The 27,702-nt window shown below is 44.2% G+C and overlaps 2 protein-coding genes across 5 annotated transcripts in view; one reads left to right on the plus strand and one right to left on the minus strand.

Moving 5' to 3' along the window:
- plekhg4 (pleckstrin homology domain containing, family G (with RhoGef domain) member 4) overlaps positions 1-6,056 on the plus strand; it is an 81,105-nt gene extending 75,049 nt beyond the window's left edge. For 3 of the 4 annotated variants that reach the window (XM_042223834.1, XM_042223837.1, XM_042223836.1), the window contains 11 exons: positions 1,233-2,164; positions 2,246-2,495; positions 2,636-2,725; positions 2,817-3,041; positions 3,768-3,938; positions 4,022-4,202; positions 4,277-4,393; positions 4,485-4,626; positions 4,703-4,803; positions 4,927-5,081; positions 5,226-6,056. In XM_042223834.1, the coding sequence (XP_042079768.1) occupies positions 1,233-2,164; positions 2,246-2,495; positions 2,636-2,725; positions 2,817-3,041; positions 3,768-3,938; positions 4,022-4,202; positions 4,277-4,393; positions 4,485-4,626; positions 4,703-4,803; positions 4,927-5,081; positions 5,226-5,264 (2,403 nt within the window). In that variant the 3' untranslated portion in view covers positions 5,265-6,056. The remainder of the gene's footprint in view (positions 1-1,232; positions 2,165-2,245; positions 2,496-2,635; positions 2,726-2,816; positions 3,042-3,767; positions 3,939-4,021; positions 4,203-4,276; positions 4,394-4,484; positions 4,627-4,702; positions 4,804-4,926; positions 5,082-5,225) is intronic. The other variant, XM_042223835.1, reaches the window with a different exon arrangement.
- A 426-nt stretch (positions 6,057-6,482) lies between these two features.
- Positions 6,483-27,519, minus strand: LOC102313766 (ras-related protein Rab-8B). The gene is made up of 8 exons (XM_042223838.1): positions 27,209-27,519; positions 13,024-13,084; positions 12,811-12,871; positions 12,187-12,264; positions 10,637-10,726; positions 10,296-10,361; positions 10,161-10,211; positions 6,483-9,939 (listed from the first exon to the last, which is right to left on the minus strand). Exons 1-8 carry the CDS (start codon positions 27,330-27,332, stop codon positions 9,850-9,852), a joined length of 621 nt encoding a protein of 206 aa, XP_042079772.1. The 5' UTR covers positions 27,333-27,519; the 3' UTR covers positions 6,483-9,849.
- Between the last annotated feature and the right edge of the window lie 183 nt (positions 27,520-27,702).

Raw genomic sequence — 27,702 nt, forward strand, 5'->3', positions numbered from 1 at the left:
CTGCTGTTTTAGGGGTGAAGTAATGTTAGCTGCATGTCAGGAAGGTAAAGACTCATTCAGTCATTCTTCAGTGGAGAAGCAGGAGGCCTCTGGTCTTTAATTTAACACGCACGCACGCACGCACGCACACTCCTCCCCCTCCAGCCTTCAACAAAAAGGAGATTGGCGGTCGACTCCTTCGTGGTGCGCACACAAACACGAGCTCACACTTCAAAGCTCTCTGACTACACACTTGCAGAGTGACGTCATTGTCGGTCTGTTCGTGTTGTTTGTCCGAACAGACAGAAAAAAACGGAGACGCCCTGAACGTTTCAGTGTCGGGTCCGAGTTCTGCTCGCTTTAAAGGAAAAGCTGGAACGGCTTGGACCAGGAAACATCATCACTTTGAAAACAAACGAGGAAAACGTCTTCTCAGAGAGATGGTTTAAAAGTTTACATGTTATATCAGCTGTTTTAGTGCGGGCCCTTTAGGACCTCCTCCACGTGAGAAGAGGACCTGCACCATGGCATCTTTGTGTGTGACCCTAGCAAAAAAAAAAAAGTGGGCGGGGAAAAGGTGGGTGTTCAACTTGATTGGGGAAACTTAAAATGTTCCCATCATAACCAGCTAAAGTAACCCCATCACTTCCTGCCTTTTTCTTTTTTCAGTCTTTTTGCTTTTGAATTTATTAAAATGAAGAAAAAAACATTTCTTCAGTGGGCTGCTGTCTAGGGTCAAAGGTCATGTCATCTGGACAAAATAGATCTTCTGCTCTTTGAATTTTTTAAACGATGATATTTGAGTTTCAGATTGTTTTTCATGTTATAGTAAAACACCTCTGTGAGCGCTGGGGTGTCACAGCGTCTGTAAATGTTGATTTGAAGCGTCGGGCGAGCAGCAGCCTCAGAGAGCGTTTCCTTCATCCATCACAACCAGCTGGACACAAAGTTCCTGCTGGGCTTTAGCTCTGGTTCTGATGTTTAGTTATCATTTTGAACAGGGTGCCACTGAGAGTGTTTTCTATTGTCCTTAACCAACCAATGAGCACGCACTACAGCGTGACTGCTGATTGTTTGGGTTTTTTTGTTTTTAGTTAGTCGTCTTATTTAATTTCTGACAGATTTTTGATGCTGTCTGACTTTCTCCTGAGCGCCCCCTGCTGTACTTCAGCTAAACTGCAGTCATTTTAACAGGAAGTGGAATGGCGCCTTTCCATCGGCTCTCCATGTGACTCTCCCCTCTCTCTCTGCAGGCTTATGGCTGGGCGCTGCAGGGTATGCGTCACCTAGCTGGGATCAGTATGGAGGACTGCACACTGCCAGACAAATGCCAAGCTGTGATTGGCTGCCTGGAGGACTACCAGCGTCTGCACCCACCAATCCCAGACGCCTGTTTTCAGGAAATGAAGGTGGCTGCGGGTGAACTGCGGGGCGAGCGAGGCCTTCGTCAGTGGAGCTTCGCTTGGTCCAAGTGTCAAGAGACCAAGAAGATGTTTGACAGGAAGATGGAGGCAGCACTGAAGACGCGTGACTCCGCCCACAGGCGCCGCTCTGACTCTGCCACCAGCAGGAGCTCCATCTCCTCCAGGAAGTCTCTGTCAGGACTCTGGGGGGCCCGTGACACCTCCTCATCCTCCTCCCGCCTGCCAGAGGAGAAAACAAAGGCCTCCTCACCCCCTTGTAATGCCTCCTCGGTTCTTTCCATTACCTCCACCCCTGCTGGCTCTGCCTCACCTCCCACCCCGCAGCACACGCCGCTCCTCCGGCGACTTTTTCGCAGCTCCTCCTCAGACGAGTCCTCAGACCGTGTGGATATCACTTCCTGCAGTCCCAGACTCCACCGCCTGGATTCTTCTCCCTGCTTCACTCCATCATCGTCTTCCTTCTCCATCTCCTCTTCCTCCTCTTCCTTCTCCTGCAGACGACAGCAGCTCAGGAAGACTCAGAGTTTCGACTGCCCCGCCACCCCGGAGACGTCGCGCTACAGCCCGTCTGCTCGCGCCCTCAGCGAGCCAGTGCGCAGAGGAAACACGGGTGTGTTCATTCGTGGTCTGGAGGTCAGCAGCACTGAGGCAGCAGACCGCACGCTCTGCCCCAGGACGCCTTCTCACAGCTGGGGAGGGCAGGGGCCACATAGCCCCGGGACACCCAGCACACCCACCGGAGAACCCCGACCCAGGAGCAGGTGGGTAATCCTGGTTTCTCAGACTGAATTTGTAGACTGACACTTCTCTGCTGACGTGTGTGTGCGTGTGTGTGTGTGCAGCAAGCTGCGTCACATTGTGGAGGAGATGGTGAACACGGAGCGCGAGTATGTCCGCTCACTGCGTTACATCATACATCACTACTTCCCCGAGATGGACCGAGCAGACCTCCCGCAGGATCTCAGGGGGAAACGCACCGTCGTCTTCGGCAACCTGGAGAAACTCCTCGACTTCCACAGCCAGTTTTTCCTGAAGGAGCTGGAGGCCTGCTCGAAGCACCCGCTCAGAGTGCCGCACTGCTTCCTCAGACACGTAGGACGGACACACACACACACACACACACACACACACACACACACACACACACACACACACACACACACACACACACACACACACACACACACGTACACGTACTCTGTGTGAATGTGTTTGTTGTTTGTGTTGAACAGCAGGAGCAGTTCGGTCTGTACGCTCTTTACAGCAAGAACAAACCCAAGTCTGACGCTCTTCTGGCGAATCACGGACACTCCTTCTTCAGAGTGAGAACTACAACCACCACCTCTGACCTCTGACCTTTATGTGACCTCATATTTGTACTCACACTAACCCCTGCCCCCCTCCTTCCTGCAGAGGAAGCAGCTGGAGCTGGGCGATAAGATGGACCTGTCCTCCTACCTGCTGAAGCCCGTTCAGAGGATGAGCAAATACGCGCTGCTCCTCACTGACCTCATGAAGGAGGTGGGCGTGGCACAGGAGGCGGAGCTTACGGCACTGCAGTCTGCCACCAATATGGTCAAGTTCCAGCTTCGCCATGGAAACGACCTGTTGGCCATGGACGCCATTCGAGACTGTGACGTAAGTGTAGCCTGATCTGAGCTCAGGTGAAACTCGTGTTCTAGACTCACCAGAAATATTGATCTGAGGTGAAAGTCCCCTCCACATCACACATGAATCAAATTCAAGGAGCAGAACTTCTGGAACTGATCACTTGGTCCAAAATCCTTGATTATGGTCTCCTAAAAATTTCTGGATCCAAAATCCTGAAAAACTTTTTTAGTAGTCCAACTAAAAACCAATCACACGACCGCCTTGATGGACATGATTACCACAGTAAGATGGGAGGTTTGTGTTTGTGGGTTTCATGATAAAGACTGAGCTCAAGGTGAGACGTTTAAATTGGACCGTGTCGTTAAACGCTCTTTTAAGTTGAACAGCGTAACAGTATCAGAAACTATTTTCCATATATGCTGTGAAATACTCCAGAAGCCAGATCAGAGGCTTCCTCCAGCAGACTGCAGCTCCCTGTGAGGCTGGAGGTAGCCTCCAAAAAGCCTGACCAGCCATTCCTTTGTGTTCAGATTACCAAACTAAGGGCTGTGTCCCATGAGCCTCAGCAGAGCTGCTTTTACGGTCTTTTACTTTCTTATAATCCTGTTTTAGCGTCATCATTCGTGCCCAAGTCTACAACGTCTTAAATTAAGTTTCGATGGACCTTATAAACTTAATTAAATCGGCTATTCTTAGGAATTAAACCCAATCCGCTCTTCTTCTTCAACATCTTTCTTCTTCTTCTGCCTGCAGGTGAACCTGAAGGAGCAGGGTCAGCTGATCCGGCAGGACGAGTTCACTGTCTGGAGCGGGAGGAGGAAATGTCAGCGTCGCATCTTCCTGTTCGAGGAGCTCGTCCTCTTCAGTAAACCTAAGAAGATGGAGGGAGGGCTGGACGTCTTCATCTACAAACACTCCTTCAAGGTAAGCTCTCCAAGAGCAGGCGAGCCCACGCCAACTGTGAGGCGAGGAACTTTCTGAGCAGAAAACGTGTGCTTGTGCTGCAGACGGCGGACGTTGGTCTGACAGAGTCGACGGGGGACAGCGGGCTGAAGTTTGAGATCTGGTTCAGGAGGAGGACATCCAAGAATCAGACCTTCATCCTTCAGGCGACAACGACGGACGCAAAACACGCCTGGACAAACGACATCGCCCGAATCCTGTGGACCCAGGCCACGAGGAACAAAGGTGCGGATGGCGGAGCGTTCAGGAGAGCGGAGAGCGTCGGAGATCAACTCACCCGTTTGTCTTTCTGCCAGCAGAGATGCGTTTGAAGGAGATGGTGTCGATGGGCGTGGGCAACAAACCGTTCCTGGACATCCAGCCGAGCGACGCGGCCATCAGCGACCGAGCCGTTCACTACATGATGAAGAGCAGAGGTGCCGCTCAGACTTTACTTTCACTAGAATTCACCAATCAGCTCGTTAGTTACTGATGATCAAAAAGTAAAACGGTGATTGGGTCCTTCAGGTGCCAGAACGCGGGCGTCCATCGCCGTCTCCGTCTTCGACCATTCGAATCCTTTTAAAAGGGGAACGGTGACCTCTGACCCTGCAGCATTAGGCCCGTCTTCAGCCAGCCTGCTGGGACCGCTCAATCTGCACATGTACAGGTGAGACTTACCTGTCCTGCTGTCAAAGGTCAAAGGTTCTTGTGCTGGTTTTATAACATCCTCCTCCCTCCTGCAGTCAGAGCATCCCCCCTCCTCCCACCGCTCAGAGCTCCTTCAGCGCTTCGTGCATCGAGGAGGACGAGCAGGAGCACGAGACCAGCAGCCAGCCCTCCATGAGTACGTCAGCACACACCTAAACTCATGAGTCTCAGATTAGGTTTGAGTAATCTTCGTCCCAATCCTCCAGCATCTTCACTTTAACGCCTGACTGCAGTTTCTTTTTCTTTTTTCTGTCTTCAGCCACTGAGAGTTCAGGTTCGTCGTCTCGCTGCCTCTCCGGCTCTACTGGCTCCGACAGCGGCTGCGTGTCCTCCCACCTCCAGGAAGCGCTGCCCGAGGAGCCCTCCCCCTCTTCCCCCAGCAAACTGCACCTCAACAGCCCGTACATTTCAGCTGTGAGTGCAGACAGCGCCATGAAGGAGGCGGAGTTAGAGCATTTTTAAATATGTTTGTCATCTCTCCGAGCGGCTCGGTGATTCTCTGGGAATTTCTCTGAGTTTATAAATGTTTGGTTGATGGTGTTCTCCGTCTGTCCTCAGAAAGCAGCTGCAGTCATCAGCCCGGCAACCATCGTGTGATCAGCTCGCCTGAATGACGTTCCTGTAAGTCTGCAGGTCCTCACAGAGGGATTGTGTTTGGGGGGAAAACTGGAAATGGGCAAACCCTGACGGCTTTTTGGGTTATTGCAGAAAATAAGCGGGAAAGCAAAGTATGAGAATATAAATCAAAAAGGGAAGAAAAAGGCATACAACCCGAGCAAACTGTTAATGATAACGTTAACCATGCGAGTCTTTCTAAAGACAGGCAGGCAGACGTAAAGGCTGACACATGAAGCAAAAGCTATAACAATGAGTTCGCAACAGATCAGAGACTCTGTGAGCTCAGGATGGTCGCCTTTAAGTAATCTGCATTAATCTAAGCCCCGCCCCCAAGAAAACACTGATCACCAGGTAAAAATATAAACGAGTAAAACACGATTCCAGCGGCTGCTGGAGGTCACCGACTGGTCTCTGTTTGGTCTGATGACCCCAGTCTCATGTCTCTGAGGTGATGCGCGAGACCTCCATACATACCTTAAATCAGTCTGTGTGTGCGCGCAGGTTCGTCTGCTTCCTGCTGCAGTTCTGCGTTTCCTCCTGTTTGACCCGGACGTCAGACAGCTGCTTTCATTTGTGTTGTAAATAAGGACAGTTTGAGTTCGTCTCCTCGCCGCCGCGTCCGTTTGTCATGCTGACCCAGGGTCAGTCTGCGGGCGGGCCGGCGTGCTGTGAGGATGGCAGGTTTGTGTCTGTACATGTGTGTAAATAAACCCTCAGCTGAGCGTCTGCTGTCACTTTTTACTTGAATAATAAACTGAGTTTGTTCACATGCTTCCTGTTCTGTGTTCTCTCTGAGATCAGCTGACCTGGAGCCAAACACACTCTTACACACTTTTACGGAATAATACAGAGACAACAGCCTCAGTTTTTCACGTCATTACTGTTACGTCGACTTGTTTTTCCAGTGAACTTAAATCATACAGCACCTCTTCTGATCGTACTGTGACATGCAGAGTTACACCTATAGGATCTCATTTACCACCTGTACAAGTAAATTACTAAAAACTAATTTTAAATAAGCATCAAAGTTTCATCATCACACAACCCAACATCTCCTGCACACGTTGAGGTCAGGCGAGTGTTTCAAACAGCTGTAGGAGAAATCATTTCAGCCTCAGCCCAGATCACCTCAGTGAGCCCGAGGCATCCTCTCCTCGCTGCAGCAGCTGAGCGATTAAAGATGAAAAACAAACCAGATGGTAGAAAAAGTTGTTTATTGTTCATCAGCTGAAGCAGCGACACTCCAACCATCTCAAAGCAAACGGAAGACACTGATGGGGTCAGAGGTCACCGAAACCTACTGAATCAGTCTTGTGAATTTCACATTAAGAGCCTCTGGTCTGCAGCCCTTTTCTTTGATTCAGATTAAAAAAAGAAAACATCCAGCTCCTCCTCAGAGCCTTCATCTGTTTCACCCTCATCAGTAACTTTCAATCCCAGCCGACACCAAAGTCCCAAATATAAAACTTTATTAAACACCCGTCTTTCCATGTGCTGAAGTGACAAGGCTTTTAATCTGAAAGTCACATTTAAAATAAACTAGTTTCCTAGTAAAAGTATGACCTCTGACAAACACATCGATGCGTCTGACGACCTGTGTGACCAATCAGAGCACAGTAACACAAACTCCTGATAAAAGGAAAAAGTGGTTTTTGCATAGCGAATTACAAAGTGCTGAAAAGTACAAAAACACGTCGAGCACGCCTCCTTCAGCTCTTCATTAATCTTTAAGACGTTCGGACTGGACATAAAGCTGGATGACAGGAAGTGAGGAAACGTGGTACACAGGTCACAAACCCCGCCCCCTCCAAGTACATTCTTACTGTTTTTTGATTGCGTGCTTTAAACTGATGTCTGTGGCCGTGATTGGCAGCTTCTCTGATTGAGGTCAGAATTATTCCGCATTAAACCAGAATGGCGGATACTCTGAGGAAGAGGCGGCATGTCATCCATCTTTATTTACAGTCTGTGGCTGTGACAGGAAGCCGAGCGGAGTAAAATAAAAGCACTGCTGCTGTAAACAAACGTGCACACGGGCTTCATCTGCAGCTGCTGAGCGTCTGTTCCCGCTGAACTCGGGATCAAGCCCAAATTCAATTTTTAGGAATTTTCCAGAAGCTAAATCACTGAAAGTATTTTTCCTCCGAAGGAACTGGAGGAACAGATGCTGCAGGCTTTGAGCTGAGCAGGAAGTGCTCAGGGGGGTAAGCCAAGTTTGCTGATACCACCTTGCATCTCACCAGGCTCCAGTAAAAACGAGTACAGACGAATTTCAGACAAAAATGTGATATTTAATCACTTAAACCGGCACCGGTGGCTGTCTTTTCTGAGCCTGGTTCTGCTGGAGGGTACTTCCTGTTAAAAAGATGTTTTTCCTTCCCACTGTCACCACTTGCACACGGGCGCTTTCTGTTATTGTAGGGTCTTTATGAAGTACTTGAATATATAAAAAACACACTGCTTCTGATATACTTCACGATATTTGTAAAACTAGAAACCCATCTAAAGCCAGACAAAAACGACCAACGGCAACGCGCCTCACTCGTTTTTGGCGAGCTCGGGACAGACGTCACAAAATCTCTCCGTTTTCACTCTGCCTTCACGGAAACAGTCAGGAGGGATTATATGAATTCGAGGACTTTCCAAAAAGCTGAAAGTAGCTTCAGTTTATATCCCGTGTTTCCATCTTGCTTCCCGCCGTTGTTTGGGGTGTTTTGGGATAGTCGTGACGGTCAAAGTTATCGCAGAATATCGGCTGCAAAGGTTTAAGAGCTCAAGCTCCTTCCGCGGAAACTAAAAGTTTGACTTTACGTTTCCACGCCGTGCTCATCGAATTTAATCAATCGTTGTTGTCAATCACATCTTTTACGATAATAAATATATAGTTTCAGCCAATGAACCGATCGGGAGTCAGAAAGAGGAAATCTAACACCAGCAGCTGCACATGAAAATAAAACACTTCAAAATAAAAGCGCAGGTTGTACAGTTCCTTTGAAAACGCACAAAATAAAAGCAGCACGTGTGCTATTAAACGACTAAATACAAAAACACAGAAAAGCATCAAAAGTAAAAACAGAAGCTTCTTCGCGTCTTTGAACAGAGAAGAAAAAGCTGCTTCGCAGGGACTTTCTCTGCTTTCATACATATTTATCACAGAGACGTTTTAAAGGAACAGAATTAACTAACGATGCATTAAAAAAAAAGATAAAATATAAAACTATTAGTTCTGTTTAGTTAAAATAAACTCTGAAAGGAAATGAAGGCTGGAGGTCACATGAAGGTTAAGACATTTTAGTGAACACAAAATTTAAAACGATAATATTTTTATGATTTCCACTTGTCTGTTCGAAGCCCGCCGATCTTACTGGGCTTTTACTTCCTATGTTTGAGTTGGAAATTCAAGATTGAAATGAAAATGATTTTATACATTTTTATATATATTTATATTTTTTATATATATTTATTTAAATTTTTTCAGCTGATTTCCTGCAAAGTTTCCTAAAATACAAAGCTGCACATTTCAGGACATTTTCAAAGGTCCTGCACAGTTTGCCTCTGATAACCAACATCAGGTAAGTTCCTGTAGTTCAGCTCATTTTTAGGCGGCGTGCAGGAGATTAGCTGAAGCGATCTGGCACAGGCCTGAACCACGAAGCAGGACCTGGGCTTAGAGACCTCAGGTTTAACCAGGTTTTGGGGTTTGTGACGGCGGTGCGCGAGGCTGTAAACCTGTGCACAGAGATTCAGAAAACCTGGTTTGGCTTCACAACCACCGTGTTCCCACTTTTCACTATTAGATCAAGATGAGACATACGAGGTGCGATCGGAAAGTTCAGTTACGGTGTTTATTAAAAAAAAAATAAAAATTAAAAAATGGAAAACATTGATTCTGATTTGAATTTGGTCGAAGACTCTTTGGGAATGAGTTGCTGCTCCATCGGAGAAGTGTGTTCATGAGTGAGGGAGGCAGGAAGCGAGAGCCTGACGGATGGATTTGTAGATGCCGACAGAACAGAGACCCGAGCGAGATCCAGCCGTCATCGCGGGTGATTGTGGAGCTGCTGATGTCCACGCCTGACCTCTTAGACTCCCACTGACTCAGGACTGAATGTTACCGCCTGGCTGAACTCTTTAATCGCACCTCGTATCCTTGGTTACCTGCTTCGTAGTCCAGGCCGCTGGTCTGTGATTGGTCAGTTGCTGTAAGAGTCGGACTGAAGCCTCTGCAAGAGTCTGCTACATGTCTGATCCTTAAATGCTTCATCCTCAATGCGTAAAATCAGAGGAGAGGGCGGAGCCACAGCTCTACCCACTTTGGTACAAACAGTCATCGGCCTTGTCCTTCATCGCCATCATCATCATCATCGTCGCCTCCGTGTTCTCGCTGCAACAAACACTGAGATGCTGCGTTGGCTCAGCCTCCAACTGCTGAGCTGACAGCAGACAACAAGAAAACAGAAGAAGAAGAAGAAAAGGAGGAGGAGTCACAGCAGGCTTCTAAACTGTCCACAGGTTGTTCCTCAGCTCCTGCTGCAGGAGGAGGAGGTCTGAGCTGAGGCTCCGCCTACAGCAGCGAACACCTGAACAGGCTCTTCTTGGAGCGGGGCTCCGTGATCTTGATGGGCCCACCTCCACCTGACGGGTTGTTGTCGTTCTGCAGGAAGAAAGGAGGTCAAAGGTCACATCAGTTATAAGAGCAGAGCGGGGCTGATTATGGCGATTAACAGAATCTCCTGCTCACGGTGACCAACTCAGTCTTTAATTTTAGCGGCACGTTCATCCCCGCATGTTCAGCTGATAAAGTCATTTACATATCTGGAGCCAGCTGCTCGAGTCGGAGCGCCGCCTCCGCAGACCTCAATCTGCTCAACTCACCATTTTCCTGTTGAGCCTGGCCATGATGTCTCGGGCGAGCGTGTAGAAGCCCTGTGAAGGGAAACGGGACAGAAATGAGTCGCCTCGTGTGCGCGGGACTGACGGAGGAGACGGCGGATCGGGATCAGGACTCACCTCCTCCACGTTGATATTGGACTTGGCGCTTGTTTCCAGGAACTTGATCCCGTAGTCGATGGCGAGCTGGAAAACCAAAGAGAAAGGGATTACACCCAGGTAGAAGAAATGGTTGAAGTGACATTTAAAGCATAAGTTCAGAAGCGTTTTCTCTCATTAAGGCTGAAATCAGTGTGTGCAGCGTTTCTAACTGTCAGCAAATGAATCCCTGAAGCAAAGCAAAGAGTAAAAATCTGGTCTGCTCCTAAATGCATAATAAGATGATATCATCTCCTGGAGGTTTCCTGCTTTCACTCAGTTTGATCGAATGAGTCCTGCTCTCTGCAGGGATCTGCTCAGACCTTCTCTCCTCTCTCCTTGGACACTTGTCTCTTGTCGTTCATGTCGCACTTGTTTCCCAGAACCATTTTCTCCACGTCCGCAGAGGCGTGCTGAAAACACACACACACACACACACACACACACGAAACCACACACACACAACACAACACACACACACACACACACAACACACACACACACAAAACACACACACACACACACACGGATTAATCCACCATGTTTTTAACGCTAAAGTATAATTATTATTGTTGTTATCCTTCAATTTTCAAATGTACTGCTTTACAAGAAAATAAATTTTTATTTATAAATTAAAGTTATTTAGTTGCATCCTTGAACAAAAAAAAAAAGTGATCTCAGAAATGTGAATTCTTGTTTTTCTGAGAAGAATTCGCTGGATAGAAAACAGATCACATCTCTCTGCTGTTTGAGACGCCTCGGTGTCCCCCCAGAAGAGCTGCAGGAGGCGACCGGGGAGACGGAGGTCTTGGCATCTCTGCCACAAAGACCTCGATAAGTGATGGAAATTGAACACGTGTCAGGTTTGCACATTTCTACCACATACACTCAAAGCAAACTGATGGATTTAGAGCATTTCTGTGTGCTGTGTTTGTGAGGAGGGCCTACACCACAGCCTCTCAAACAGGAGATAACTGCAGCTGTTCATCACGGATCTCAATATCTGATTACTGAGTATTGATTACAGCTGGAATTGATGTGTAATGTGAAAGTGAACGCACACAGTCGTATTCCGTCACCCTGCAGAGTGAGCGCGAGTAACGGTACTAACACCAATCTTATCTTCTGTCACACATCATAAGGAACAAGAGCTCAGCAGGTCTGATGTCCAGAAATGAGTCATGAGGATGTCACATCTTCCAACCATCTTAAAGGATGGCGTACTTACTAAACTACTTACTAAATTTCGACTTATTAACTCGAAATTTCGAGAAAAGTAAGTCGAAATTTTGAGAAGATAACTCGAAATTTCGAGTTATGGATACTAGCCGTTTTGTTTTTATTTAGTGGCGGAAACGGGCTTCCATATAATTACACCCTAACCTTTATGCAGTGCCTTGAAAAAGTATTCATACTCTTTTGTCATCTTACATCCACAAACGTGGTGAGATTTTCTATGATAAACCAACACAAAGCAGCACATAATTGTGAAGTGGTACAAAAATAACATGGTTTTCAAAATTTTAAGCAAATAAAAATCTGAAAAGTGTGGCATCTGTATTCAGCTCCCCTGAGTCCTTACTTTGTAGAGCCATCTTTCGCTGCAATCACAGCTGCAAGTCTTTTGGGGTGTGCATCTAGAGACTGAAATTTTCCCCCATTCTTTGTTGCAAAAACAGCTCAAGCTCAGCCGGATCTGATGGAGAGCATCTGTCTCATTATATAACAGATCACATGACTCTGTGGTGACGTCATACAAGCATTTCTTCGGGAGCAGGTGTGGAGTTCACCTGAAGACCTCTTCAAATCCAACTGAACAATGTGAGCTCTGAAAATAACAAAAATCACGTGACATCAAAGGGGTGTGGCCTACCTCCTCGATATTGCGAATCCAGTTCTTGATGTTGTCGAAGGACTTCTCGTTGGTGATGTCATACACCAGCATGATGCCCTAATGAACACAAGACAGGAAATGACATCAGCACAGGAAGTGCAAGCTGATTCCTGAGGTCAGGACCAGCTTGTGTTAACAAGGCCCTGCATGATGTGAACCAGCTCAGGCCTCCTGGTTGTGGCTGGTCTCAACCAATCACCTGGCACTGAAGCAAATCAGGTGTACAGGTGTGCTCCCACATCAGAGTTTAAATCCAACTAAAGTAGATAATTGAGTCGTGGTCTCAGTTATCATGTTATTTCTTTTCTAATGTTTTTTTAAACTTTAGGTTTTAATTTGGACTAATGCTGAGCTTCACAAGTTTTTCCATTTTATTTCTATTGGTGTCATGTTTTTATTGTTTTACTCATCTATTGTTGGTTTCTATTTCTTTATGGATTAGCTTGAATGTGTCTTTTCCTGTTATCATTGCCTTTTGTTTGTTTGTGCTTCAGCTGGAATAAATTTTGCTGTATAAATAAAGGTTTTCTTGCTTGTTTCACTGGTGACCGACACGTTACCTGTGCATCAGCAGAGGGGTAACAGGAAGGGGGTGTGTCTTACCATGGCTCCTCTATAATAGGCCGTTGTGATGGTCCTGAACCTCTCCTGACCTGCTGTGTCCCTGCAGGAAGAAGCCACTGTTACACACCCGCACTGAGAGGCTCATTAAAAATATCCACACAACAAAACAGCCTCGAGTGTGAAACACCTGATTTCAGGTTTATCTCCTCTCAAAGCTCACACACGGACGCTGGAGCAGAGAGTGGCACTCACCAGATCTGCAGTTTGATTTTCTTTCCATCCAACTCGATCGTTCGGATTTTGAAGTCGATTCCTGAAAGAGAAACAACGGTCAGCTTCGAGCTCCGGACACAAACATATTTACAGCTCCAGAGACGCCAAAGCGTCATAGCAACGATCACGAGCAGACGCAGAGAGCGCTCAGGCTCACTCCGTCTTATTCTCTGCCCAACGACAGACTCAGAAAAGCAGGACTGATGGAATAATGAACAGTTACGATAAAAGCGGCTGTCAGTGAGTGCAGGAGTTTTATGCTTTTAAAAACTGCGGTCTGATGCAGAGGAAGCCCTGCTAGCAGGGCCATGTGGTTAAAACAAACGCTGAGGTGCGTTTGTTTCTCTTCTGCGTCTTAAATCTGTCAGCTGACTGGGTTTGTGCCTGCCTGGTCAAAGAGGAAGTCGAAGATATTTTTAAAAGCACTTCTTCCTGCCTGAGCAGAAGAAATGCTTCCAAGAAGCTGCGGATGTGAAGCCCTGACAGCTCGGGTTCCTCCTGCTCACAGCTGTTTGGGCTGCTGGTTCAAATCCCTGGGCTACAGCTCTAACCAAACCCCTCCCTCCTCAGGCCACTTCACCATCAGCTGCAACTGATTTCATTCATTCATTCATTGATCTTACAACTAATGACACAAGAAGTGAATGACTGATGAAACCATCCTGGCTCTTATGGACCCGTTCTATGGTTAAGTGTCTCATGTTTGAAGGATGTGCTGATTTAAGCAGAGAGCAGGTAATATTTTTATTTCCCCCACTGTTAAATTACTAACTTTGTCTTGGACTGATAGGATTGAGCCCTGCTAGAAGTGAACTTTCATCACATTCACATTCTCAATGACTTCATTGTGTCAAAAGACAACCAAAGAGCAACAAAAAACCCCCACCAATAAAATACAAAGAAATCCAGCAAAGAGTGGCACAAAGCCACCAACAGGAGGAGCACGACCGAGGAGCCAAACATTCAAGAGAGCAGCACAGACCCGCCAAAATAAAGCTCCCACCCTCCCCCCAAAAACAGAAAAATGAAACACTACTCTGTTTCCTTTTAGAGAAGAAGAACACGGGCAGGTTTCAACACTTTGTAAAGACTCACACGGCTCACGTTTATTCTCTGCGCTGAGTATCATCGCTGGTCACAACGGGCCTGATCATTAGAGTGTTACATTCTTTTATCGTGGCACACTAGAAGAGTCTGTTATTAGGTTGTAACTCATCAGTTCTTCCTGTTGTGGTTTTGGTGTATGCTGTGTTTTGTTTCGTTGCCATGTAAAGGCAACACATCGGCACATTAACTGTTTATAAAGGTGTCAACTTTTCTTATTTTGGGATGTTAGCGCTGGAGCTGTGGCTGTGCTTACAACATGATCAACCATCAAAGCGATGCCTCCGTGTGCCGTCTTTCTCAATCTCTCCTCTTATGAATCCGCTGATGTAGGAAGTAGAGAACTGAATTTAATGTGAGCAAAGGCAGAAAATGAGTCAGCTGATTTCCTCTTTGCTTCTCTTCTTCGGCTCAGACTAAACCTCTCCTCTTCCCTCCATTCTTCAGCAGCTCTTTCTATTCTCTCACCAGGAAGTGAAACATTTTCTGCTGCCTGTTACGGAAACATGCAGCGGACGAGGTCACTGACCTCCGCCATCTCCACCCACAACATAATGCTGCAGCTAACAGTTTCGTCTGCTGCTGATAAATCGAGCATTCTGCTTTAAGAAGCAAAACAGTAATGTCACAGTCCCCCGGGCATCAGCTGATCATTGTCAGATGAGACTTTAGAGTGGGCTCGTGTTAGCCCACTCCATGCCGTTAACTCCTGTGTTGCCTTGGTGGTGTGTTTTGAGTCATTGTCATGCTGGAAGACCCACCAACAACCCATCCTCAGTGTTGTGGCTGAGGGAAGGAGAGGAGAGGGAAAGGTCGTACTCAGCATTTCTCTTCCTCCAACACGGCGGATGCAGCCGATTCCAAAGAGCTCAGCCTTGGTTTCACCCGACCACAGCACTTTCTCCAACCCTTCTCTGAATCATTTACGTTCTCTGACAAACATCCATTTCACTCCATTATGGCAGAGAGTGTTATCAGTGGTGCTCTTGGTGTCTGTGGTCCAAACTGCTTTCAGAGCATTAACAAGCTGCTCCTGTAGTTTTGGGCTGATCCACCACTTTTCTCATAATCATCCTGACCCAATGAGGCAAGACCTCACATAGAGCTCCTGAGGACAACTGACGGTCGTTTTACATTTCTACCATTTACGAATAATTGCAGCAACAGCTGTCATCTTCTCCCCGAGCGCATTACAGCCTTGTTTAGATCTACAATCCTGTACCTGACGTCCTTTGACAGCTCTCGCCCACGGTGGTAGAGCGGTGGTGTAGTTTATATCCATAACGAGATCAGGAGTGTCTGTGATTGAGTGACTGATTGATTGGTTGTAGGAGCCAGAGTTCTGGCTGGTGTGTAGGGGATCAACTACTTATTTCACTCAATGACATGCAAATCAATTTATATCTTTCAAGTCTGTCCATTAAAATGAAACTACCAGAAGAATTACAGACGGTTTATTTCTTTGGAAGTAAGAATTAACATGTATTTAAAGCTTTAACAAAACCCCCAAAATAATGAAGAACTGCCAAATAAAAAAGGAAACTGCAAAAAGACAAAACTGTCTAAGAGTGAAACAAAACCAGAAAAAAAAGACACAAAATGATCAAAGAAAAGGACAAAAACTCCAGAAATGAGACAAATGTGAAAAACAACCCCAAACAGCCAAAAACATGATGGAAAATAAAATGGCTCAAAAAGAGACAAAGACTGAAATATACAAACGCACCAAAGAGCAGAAGACGACCAGCAAAAACATTCAGACAAATATATTTTACAGACATGCTTAAATTTAATCGAAAAGCTCTGTGTGCTGCTTTAGAAACACACGAAACTCTCAACTAGTCCAAAATAGCTCCTTAGCCTCTGTAACATTTAATTAAGAAAAGTGAAAGACCTTTGACCCCGTAGTTTTTCAAACAGCCGGGCCTTCCGCCCTGAAACTTGCCTTTAACGCTCTGCAAAGTGGAGCTTTAGCTTAAGCGAAGGTACAATTCTGTTGTGACTCTTTTCAGTTCAGCTGCTTTCTGAAGCTTCAGTTTCTCGTCTGTGACTTTAAAACTTTTCTGACTAAAACATGTAGGCTGCCGTCACAGCTTCAGCCTGCCTGCTGTTAGCCAGCTCACTCAGTTCGGTTGCATCCCTGTGCCAGTCGCACCTACAGCCGGGTTTAAGAAACCTAAAGTGACTCAAACTTGTGAATGTCTGGATTTGGCCCACATGCCTTCGATTCTGACAGAGAGGTTAAAAATTACCTTTTAAAACAATGAGAAGCAAAGTTTCTGCCTCAAACACAACAACTACAGAACAAACTCAGAGTGTTTTTGTCAATTAACTAACCAACCTGACAATCAGCTCATTGTTTGAGCTTTATAGAAGTCGGCACAGGTCTCAGGCAGGTAACGCTGCGACCGCTCACTCACTGAAATAAAAACAGGAAGATGAATACCACACGAACACACACACACACACGAACGAACACACACACACACATCACGTTGACTCACGTTCATTTCCTGCTCCTACTCTAAGCATTTGCGCTCACATTTACATCGTGGTGGTTTTATTTTGTGTCCTCAGTAGGAAAGTAAGTCCTCACGGTGAGAACATGTAAAGTCTTATGTCCACACAACACGAAGAATGCACACGCACAAACACACACAGCCTGCATCAGAGCTGAGGAAACCAGTAACTCAGTGTCAGTGTTTAAATACTCAGCACAAAGCAGCACTTAAACACAACATCACTGCCTTTTATAACATTTAATACCTTCTTCCTGCCTTCCTGTGTGCATGATGAAAAACGTATGTACACACACACGACAATCCTCCACATCATAGTGAGCAATACTTCTAAATATCACCATAAACCCCCCTTTGTGCTTCTGCTCGTACCTGTTTTTACTGCTCCTACTTCATATTTACATCACAGACAAGCACACTGGCTGTACCAGACTCCATCACTATAATAACAGTTTTCATTTCTTCTTCTTTGTTATTTTGGCAGTGCTGATCATCAATCACTCTGTGCACTTTTTATTGTTCAGTCTTCAGATGCATTAATAAAAAAACTTTCTGTGTTTAACCAGTTTACAGCGTGGTCACATGACGTTTCCAGCCAATTAAAATTCACCTCCATGCAGCCTGAAAAAGGATGTGATGTCAAATTTGTGATACAGGCAGTAACTATATATTGATCCAAGACTGTAACTGGCAATCCCACAAAGAGTAGCTGCCGTATGCAGCAGCAGGTGACCTTTGACCTATGAGCTCTAGTACCAGGTCTGGACCCCTCAAAACAGCTCTTTAATGCAACTTCCTCAAAAGTGGCCCTCACAGAGCCAGATACTACACTCACACATGCTCAGAGGTCAGCTGACTCTCACGAGACCTCTGACAGAGCAGCCACAGAGCGTCCTCTGTCCAAACGCCGCAGCAGAGGATTGTGGGAGCTCATGTAACATTCATGCAGCTCCGGCAAATGAACTGGGAACAACCCAGCAGAGAGTGGAGCGCCGTGAGAGGAAGACGACACCTTCAGGTGCCACTGTAAAAACCAGGGTTGTCGCTGTGTGGAAAGCCTGAAATTTACAGACAATAACCCCTCAGTTTACAAATCAAATAAATAAATCAGGGCGACACCGAGATAATGAGCCCAAAGCGAGACGGCAGAGAGCTCAGCAGCTCACGCTCAGCTGTGAGGAGAGTCCACCCACCAATCAGCTGTTCAGATAATAGCTAACCAATCGAATGCCCGCACTATGAAGCAACCTGAGATCAGCAATCAGGCTAAAGATGTTACCAGCTCGATGAATCAGCCTAGACTTCAACAATCTAACAAATAATTCTAACCAATTCTGACCAATCAGAAACATGGACAGGTCTACTGGCAGCAGAGCAGCCGATGACAAAACTGTAATGAAACACATAACAAAGAGCGTGAGAGATAAACTGCTTTATGAATCTGAGAAGCTGGCCTGCAGAGCAAATATCTTTCAGTGCTCAGCGTGACAGGAAACAGGCTGTATAAATAAAGTTTATTTAAAGCCTTGAAGGAAAGCTGTGTTAAAATGTGACTGATGTTAAACTGTCAGGGAGCAAAAAAATAAAAGAACAAAAATAAAACCAGAATTCAAACCAGTAACACCTGACTCATCCTACAGCTTTAAACACAGTGACCTGCAGAGGCTCACACCTCATCAGCTGTGGCCAAATTTATGCCCTCCTTCCAGCTTCACACGTTCCACAGCCATCCAAGGGGCCCAATCGCAGCTTTTGACGATCCAGCTCTGGCCCCCAGCCATGTATTTGACACCCTGATAAATGCGGTAATCAGATTCGGCTGTAATTGTATCTCATTTTGCTAATGCAGCAAATACTTTGACATAATGTAAAAATACTTTAATTGTAGAGATCCGGAGCTGTGCATCCACTCAGTCAGCTATGAAGCAAATTACCTGCCGTTTAATGTTTATTACTTCCAAGTTAAAGACGAACAGGTGAAGTCAGGTCAGTGCAGATCCACCAGGACAAAGTAAAAATGTGACATCGTCACCCACTAATGAACCATCTCCAACACACTTAAACCTGACGTCACCTCGCCAAATCCTGCGTCATATTTCTGGCCTCAGGAACTTCCTGCTTCTGTCGTGACACATTTTTGCTGCTCTCTTTGAGTGTCCGCTGAAAATCTTTGAGGTTTTGAGGGATGTAAAGTCGTCACATAGACTTTTTCTGGCAGTTTAATAACCAAACAAGTTAAGGAAATAATCAGTAATAAATAAGAGTAGCAATAACCTAACTCTTTAGCCAGTTTGATGACCTCAATCTTTTGTTTCTTTTTTCCCAAAATAAAAGCTTCTATCAGTTCAGTCTCCCGTCCCACACACACGCGCACGCACACACGTTCTTAAGCCTCTGTATAACCACTCACTTATATTTGATTTTACTCTGAATCCTCAGACCTCGTGGGGAGAGCCTGAAGAACCACCAAAAATGTCAATCACTGTGATACCAAAGACACAAACACACCCCCTACTACTGAAACACTCGCCGACAGATAGAAGAAGACAGCTCCCACTTCCTGTTTCCACCAGGAAGACAGCAGAGCGACACACTCCGCTGACGCACCGGAAACACACACACACACACACACACACACAGTCTTGCTTCTCTATCTCTGTGAGGAACTTTAGGATTCAGGGTCCCGGTCAGGGACCACCGAGGGTCCACACAAAGACAGAAGGCCTAAACTGCATCCTGCTCAATGTGAGACGTCACCAGGGCCTCATATGACCTTTGACCTGCCTCATGTAAGAACATCTTCCTCCAGATAAACGTCAGCACAGCTGCTTCCTGATGCAGCTGCTTACTGCAATTTATCGATGAACTTTTTGATGTTAATTAGCTCCACTGCTTCACTAAAGATCAGGAAATCAGTAAAGCTGCAGCTGATCTGTTTCCATCCACCTGCTTTTCACGACCATCTCCAAATTTAAAAAAGGAGCTTTTTTTACTGCCATTATATGAAGAAGAAATCTAAAAAGTAATATAAATAAATCAAACACAACAACAGGGAATTACAAGTTAGTAATCTTTCTCATAAAAGTTCCATTAAAAAAAAAAAATCGACAAAACTAATAAATTAACAGACGTTTCCGTCGTGTTTTCATCCACATTTGATCGTCACAATTCCTGCTGTCGTTTCCGACTCTCTGCTGTGAGATTAACTACAGGAAGGTTTATATCTGAGCAACACAGCTGGACACATCCTCACTGTTAGACCACAAAAAGGGGAGCCTACATTTCCCATGATGCAACTCAGTGCCATCTTTCTAATGTTTCAAACTGCACGCTCTTCTCTGTGAAGCAGCCTTTCTGCCAGTGGCATCAAGTTTCAAACCGAAGCCGAGATATCTGAGAGCATCGCATGGATCTGCTTTGTCCAGCTGTTATTTTATCCAGCTGTTCATCCCAGGATGTAGAGCCCAAAGGCACATATTCTACTTCTATTATTTTTTGGAGACAGAACAGACCATTATTAAAATAATGACAATAATGACAAAAAAACGTAAATAAATCATGACTATTTTGTACATTTTTGACTCTTTTTATGATTGTACATTCAGATGTACATCATCAGCTCTAAAACGTAGAGCCCAATGCAGTGGTATCGGCACATAGTGTATACAAAAAGAAAACTAAAAGTACAATTCTTAGGATAACTACACTCTGTAAAAATATTTTGAATCGTTTATTCTTTTACTCTCTGATTTTGGCATTACTCAAAAAAAATAAAATAAAATAAATAGTACTGTTAGACTTCATCTAAAAATGTCTGTTTAAAAATGAAGATTTATGAAAGCAAAATTTTGTCTAATTAATAATCAGATTCATGAAGTATGAGCTGTGATTTCTGTCAGTGAAACAAAACATTTTTTCCTCTCAAAGTAAAGTTAGGGTTTATTGAAAGAAATCAAAAACTTTGTATAAGTGGACAAAGATGTACTTCTCTGGGCTCATCACAAAAAAATACATTTTCATCAGCTTCAGTTTGGTTTCGTAGGCGATGATTACTTTTTACAATATGTTAAAAAAGTAAATGAAAAATAGGTCCAACCAGAGTTATTATAATTTTGTAGTTTCATATTTTCAAATTGTATTTACTTTATTTCTCCACTTGGTTTGGTCTCAGTCAGTTTACTAGTTTCATTTTGTTTGGTAAAATGTTCTCTCTATTTGTGTTATTATTATTATTTTTCCTTTAAAATTGTTCAGTAAGGTCATACAAAATGATTAACCAAAGCAAACTGAGGCGGACTCTATAAGAAGTTTGTCCACATTTTAAAAACAAACAAACAAATCTCATAATCATCCTGACCCAATGAGGCAAGACCTCACATAGAGCTCCTGAGGACAACTGACGGTCGTTTTACATTTCTACCATTTACGAATAATTGCAGCAACAGCTGTCATCTTCTCCCCGAGCGCATTACAGCCTTGTTTAGATCTACAATCCTGTACCTGACGTCCTTTGACAGCTCTCGCCCGCGGTGGTAGAGCGGTGGTGTCGTTTATATCCATAACAAGATCAGGAGTGTCTGTGATTGAGTGACTGATTGATTGGTTGTAGGAGCCAGAGTTCTGGCTGGTGTGTAGGGGATCAACTACTTATTTCACTCAATGACATGCAAATCAATTTATATCTGTCCATTAAAATGAAACTACCAGAAGAATTACAGACGGTTTATTTCTTTGGAAGTAAGAATTAACATGTATTTAAAGCTTTAACAAAACCCCCAAAATAATGAAGAACTGCCAAATAAAAAAGGAAACTGCAAAAAGACAAAACTGTCTAAGAGTGAAACAAAACCAGAAAAAAAAGACACAAAATGATCAAAGAAAAGGACAAAAACTCCAGAAATGAGACAAATGTGAAAAACAACCCCAAACAGCCAAAAACATGATGGAAAATAAAATGGCTCAAAAAGAGACAAAGACTGAAATATACAAACGCACCAAAGAGCAGAAGACGACCAGCAAAAACATTCAGACAAATATATTTTACAGACATGCTTAAATTTAATCGAAAAGCTCTGTGTGCTGCTTTAGAAACACACGAAACTCTCAACTAGTCCAAAATAGCTCCTTAGCCTTTGTAACTTTTAATTAAGAAAAGTGAAAGACCTTTGACCCCGTAGTTTTTCAAACAGCCGGGCCTTCCGCCCTGAAACTTGCCTTTAACGCTCTGCAAAGTGGAGCTTTAGCTTAAGCGAAGGTACAATTCTGTTGTGACTCTTTTCAGTTCAGCTGCTTTCTGAAGCTTCAGTTTCTCGTCTGTGACTTTAAAACTTTTCTGACTAAAACATGTAGGCTGCCGTCACAGCTTCAGCCTGCCTGCTGTTAGCCAGCTCGCTCAGTTCGGTTGCATCCCTGTGCCAGTCGCACCTACAGCCGGGTTTAAGAAACCTAAAGTGACTCAAACTTGTGAATGTCTGGATTTGGCCCACATGCCTTCGATTCTGACAGAGAGGTTAAAAATTACCTTTTAAAACAATGAGAAGCAAAGTTTCTGCCTCAAACACAACAACTACAGAACAAACTCAGAGTGTTTTTGTCAATTAACTAACCAACCTGACAATCAGCTCATTGTTTGAGCTTTATAGAAGTCGGCACAGGTCTCAGGCAGGTAACGCTGCGACCGCTCACTCACTGAAATAAAAACAGGAAGATGAATACCACACGAACACACACACACACACACACACACACACACACATCACGTTGACTCACGTTCATTTCCTGCTCCTACTCTAAGCATTTGCGCTCACATTTACATCGTGGTGGTTTTATTTTGTGTCCTCAGTAGGAAAGTAAGTCCTCACGGTGAGAACATGTAAAGTCTTATGTCCACACAACACGAAGAATGCACACGCACAAACACACACAGCCTGCATCAGAGCTGAGGAAACCCGTAACTCAGTGTCAGTGTTTAAATACTCAGCACAAAGCAGCACTTAAACACAACATCACTGCCTTTTATAACATTTAATACCTTCTTCCTGCCTTCCTGTGTGCATGATGAAAAACGTATGTACACACACATGACAATCCTCCACATCATAGTGAGCAATACTTCTAAATATCACCATAAACCCCCCTTTGTGCTTCTGCTCGTACCTGTTTTTACTGCTCCTACTTCATATTTACATCACAGACAAGCACACTGGCTGTACCAGACTCCATCACTATAATAACAGTTTTCATTTCTTCTTCTTTGTTATTTTGGCAGTGCTGATCATCAATCACTCTGTGCACTTTTTATTGTTCAGTCTTCAGATGCATTAATAAAAAAACTTTCTGTGTTTAACCAGTTTACAGCGTGGTCACATGACGTTTCCAGCCAATTAAAATTCACCTCCATGCAGCCTGAAAAAGGATGTGATGTCAAATTTGTGATACAGGCAGTAACTATATATTGATCCAAGACTGTAACTGGCAATCCCACAAAGAGTAGCTGCCGTATGCAGCAGCAGGTGACCTTTGACCTATGAGCTCTAGTACCAGGTCTGGACCCCTCAAAACAGCTCTTTAATGCAACTTCCTCAAAAGTGGCCCTCACAGAGCCAGATACTACACTCACACATGCTCAGAGGTCAGCTGACTCTCACGAGACCTCTGACAGAGCAGCCACAGAGCGTCCTCTGTCCAAACGCCGCAGCAGAGGATTGTGGGAGCTCATGTAACATTCATGCAGCTCCGGCAAATGAACTGGGAACAACCCAGCAGAGAGTGGAGCGCCGTGAGAGGAAGACGACACCTTCAGGTGCCACTGTAAAAACCAGGGTTGTCGCTGTGTGGAAAGCCTGAAATTTACAGACAATAACCCCTCAGTTTACAAATCAAATAAATAAATCAGGGCGACACCGAGATAATGAGCCCAAAGCGAGACGGCAGAGAGCTCAGCAGCTCACGCTCAGCTGTGAGGAGAGTCCACCCACCAATCAGCTGTTCAGATAATAGCTAACCAATCGAATGCCCGCACTATGAAGCAACCTGAGATCAGCAATCAGGCTAAAGATGTTACCAGCTCGATGAATCAGCCTAGACTTCAACAATCTAACAAATAATTCTAACCAATTCTGACCAATCAGAAACATGGACAGGTCTACTGGCAGCAGAGCAGCCGATGACAAAACTGTAATGAAACACATAACAAAGAGCGTGAGAGATAAACTGCTTTATGAATCTGAGAAGCTGGCCTGCAGAGCAAATATCTTTCAGTGCTCAGCGTGACAGGAAACAGGCTGTATAAATAAAGTTTATTTAAAGCCTTGAAGGAAAGCTGTGTTAAAATGTGACTGATGTTAAACTGTCAGGGAGCAAAAAAATAAAAGAACAAAAATAAAACCAGAATTCAAACCAGTAACACCTGACTCATCCTACAGCTTTAAACACAGTGACCTGCAGAGGCTCACACCTCATCAGCTGTGGCCAAATTTATGCCCTCCTTCCAGCTTCACACTTTCCACAGCCATCCAAGGGGCCCAATCGCAGCTTTTGACGATCCAGCTCTGGCCCCCAGCCATGTATTTGACACCCTGATAAATGCGGTAATCAGATTCGGCTGTAATTGTATCTCATTTTGCTAATGCAGCAAATACTTTGACATAATGTAAAAATACTTTAATTGTAGAGATCCGGAGCTGTGCATCCACTCAGTCAGCTATGAAGCAAATTACCTGCCGTTTAATGTTTATTACTTCCAAGTTAAAGACGAACAGGTGAAGTCAGGTCAGTGCAGATCCACCAGGACAAAGTAAAAATGTGACATCGTCACCCACTAATGAACCATCTCCAACACACTTAAACCTGACGTCACCTCGCCAAATCCTGCGTCATATTTCTGGCCTCAGGAACTTCCTGCTTCTGTCGTGACACATTTTTGCTGCTCTCTTTGAGTGTCCGCTGAAAATCTTTGAGGTTTTGAGGGATGTAAAGTCGTCACATAGACTTTTTCTGGCAGTTTAATAACCAAACAAGTTAAGGAAATAATCAGTAATAAATAAGAGTAGCAATAACCTAACTCTTTAGCCAGTTTGATGACCTCAATCTTTTGTTTCTTTTTTCCCAAAATAAAAGCTTCTATCAGTTCAGTCTCCCGTCCCACACACACGCGCACGCACACACGTTCTTAAGCCTCTGTATAACCACTCACTTATATTTGATTTTACTCTGAATCCTCAGACCTCGTGGGGAGAGCCTGAAGAACCACCAAAAATGTCAATCACTGTGATACCAAAGACACAAACACACCCCCTACTACTGAAACACTCGCCGACAGATAGAAGAAGACAGCTCCCACTTCCTGTTTCCACCAGGAAGACAGCAGAGCGACACACTCCGCTGACGCACCGGAAACACACACACACACACACACACACACAGTCTTGCTTCTCTATCTCTGTGAGGAACTTTAGGATTCAGGGTCCCGGTCAGGGACCACCGAGGGTCCACACAAAGACAGAAGGCCTAAACTGCATCCTGCTCAATGTGAGACGTCACCAGGGCCTCATATGACCTTTGACCTGCCTCATGTAAGAACATCTTCCTCCAGATAAACGTCAGCACAGCTGCTTCCTGATGCAGCTGCTTACTGCAATTTATCGATGAACTTTTTGATGTTAATTAGCTCCACTGCTTCACTAAAGATCAGGAAATCAGTAAAGCTGCAGCTGATCTGTTTCCATCCACCTGCTTTTCACGACCATCTCCAAATTTAAAAAAGGAGCTTTTTTTACTGCCATTATATGAAGAAGAAATCTAAAAAGTAATATAAATAAATCAAACACAACAACAGGGAATTACAAGTTAGTAATCTTTCTCATAAAAGTTCCATTAAAAAAAAAAAAAAAAATAATCCAAAAAAAAAATAATAAACAGACGTTTCCGTCGTGTTTTCATCCACGTTTGATCGTCACAATTCCTGCTGTCGTTTCCGACTCTCTGCTGTGAGATTAACTACAGGAAGGTTTATATCTGAGCAACACAGCTGGACACATCCTCACTGTTAGACCACAAAAAGGGGAGCCTACATTTCCCATGATGCAACTCAGTGCCATCTTTCTAATGTTTCAAACTGCACGCTCTTCTCTGTGAAGCAGCCTTTCTGCCAGTGGCATCAAGTTTCAAACCGAAGCCGAGATATCTGAGAGCATCGCATGGATCTGCTTTATCCAGCTGTTCATCCCAGGATGTAGAGCCCAAAGGCACATATTCTACTTCTATTATTTTTTGGAGACAGAACAGACCATTATTAAAATACTGACAATAATTACAAAAAAACGTAAATAAATCATGACTATTTTGTACATTTTTGACTCTTTTTATGATTGTACATTCAGATGTACATCATCAGCTCTAAAACGTAGAGCCCAATGCAGTGGTATCTGCACATAGTGTATACAAAAAGAAAACTAAAAGTACAATTCTTAGGATAACTACACCTCTGTAAAAAATATTTTGAATCGTTTATTCTTTTACTCTCTGATTTTGGCATTACTAAAAAAAAAAAAAATAGTACTGTTAGACTTCATCTGAAAATGTCTGTTTAAAAATGAAGATTTATGAAAGCAAAATTTTGTCTAATTAATAATCAGATTCATGAAGTATGAGCTGTGATTTCTGTCAGTGAAACAAAACATTTTTTCCCCTCAAAGTAAAGTTAGGGTTTATTGAAAGAAATCAAAAACTTTGTATAAGTGGACAAAGATGTACTTCTCTGGGCTCATCACAAAAAAATACATTTTCATCAGCTCAGTTTGGTTTCGTAGGCGATGATTACTTTTTACAATATGTTAAAAAAGTAAATGAAAAATAGGTCCAACCAGAGTTATTATAATTTTGTAGTTTCATATTTTCAAATTGTATTTACTTTATTTCTCCACTTGGTTTGGTCTCAGTCAGTTTACTAGTTTCATTTTGTTTGGTAAAATGTTCTCTCTATTTGTGTTATTATTATTATTTTTCCTTTAAAATTGTTCAGTAAGGTCATACAAAATGATTAACCAAAGCAAACTGAGGCGGACTCTATAAGAAGTTTGTCCACATTTTAAAAACAAACAAACAAACAAACAAAAATTCTAGTGGATCTTCTTAAAAATTCCTTTGATTTAGAACACGTTTCGTATTCATAACATCTGAGTTTTTTTTCTTTTCTAAAGTTAAATAAAGTTGTTTTTAACCACACTGATTGTGAGTTTGTTAGACACGTGCGCTGATATTATTGATTACAGTATTGCTTATGATATTGATGATAATAAGTAGTAGTAACTGGATGGGAAAAACCGTGGGAATGCTCCATTAAGTGATAATCGATCATTAGTTAATTAGTTAACAGATACATCACTTCACAACTACTGTATGTTTCTGAGGGGTCAGAGGTCACATGCTCCACACCACCCCACCCGAGCGCTTTCACTTTTCCGGTCAGTTAGCTTGCGGCCTCGAGCTAGCCCTCCGTTCAGCCGGTGCACCGGGAAGAGGGTGATGAGGAGAAGACTCACCGATGGTGGAGATGAAGGTGGTGTTGAAGGCGTCCTCGCTGAACCGGAACAGCAGGCAGGTCTTGCCGACGCCGCTGTCCCCGATGAGCAGCAGCTTGAACAGGTAGTCGTACGTCTTCGCCATTTTCCCGCCGTCCGTCCGTCGGTCCGTCCGTGTGTCCCGGTGAGTTCACGCGGAACCTGCGGCCTGCTCCCTTTCTGCTGGGCGGACTGGCTTCACTGGGAGCGCTGGTTTCGTGCTGGTTCCACTCTGAGAGCAGCGACAAGCAGCAGGAAGCGCTCCGGCTGCAAGCAAGCCGGAATCTACCCCGCCCACATCCGGTCCCTTTTTTTCACAATAAGGCCAGCCTCTCCCAGCGTGCTCCGTTATTGATGATCGTTAGTAATTATAACATTTCACACGTATAAAGTCTGGAACAGAAACAACATCATAGGTAATAATAATAATAATAATAATAATAATAATGATAATAATAATAATAATGATAATAATA

This window comes from Haplochromis burtoni, unplaced genomic scaffold, assembly GCF_018398535.1.
Source record: "Haplochromis burtoni strain Fernald_Lab_line unplaced genomic scaffold, NCSU_Asbu1 Contig_121, whole genome shotgun sequence".
NCBI lineage: Eukaryota > Metazoa > Chordata > Actinopteri > Cichliformes > Cichlidae > Haplochromis > Haplochromis burtoni.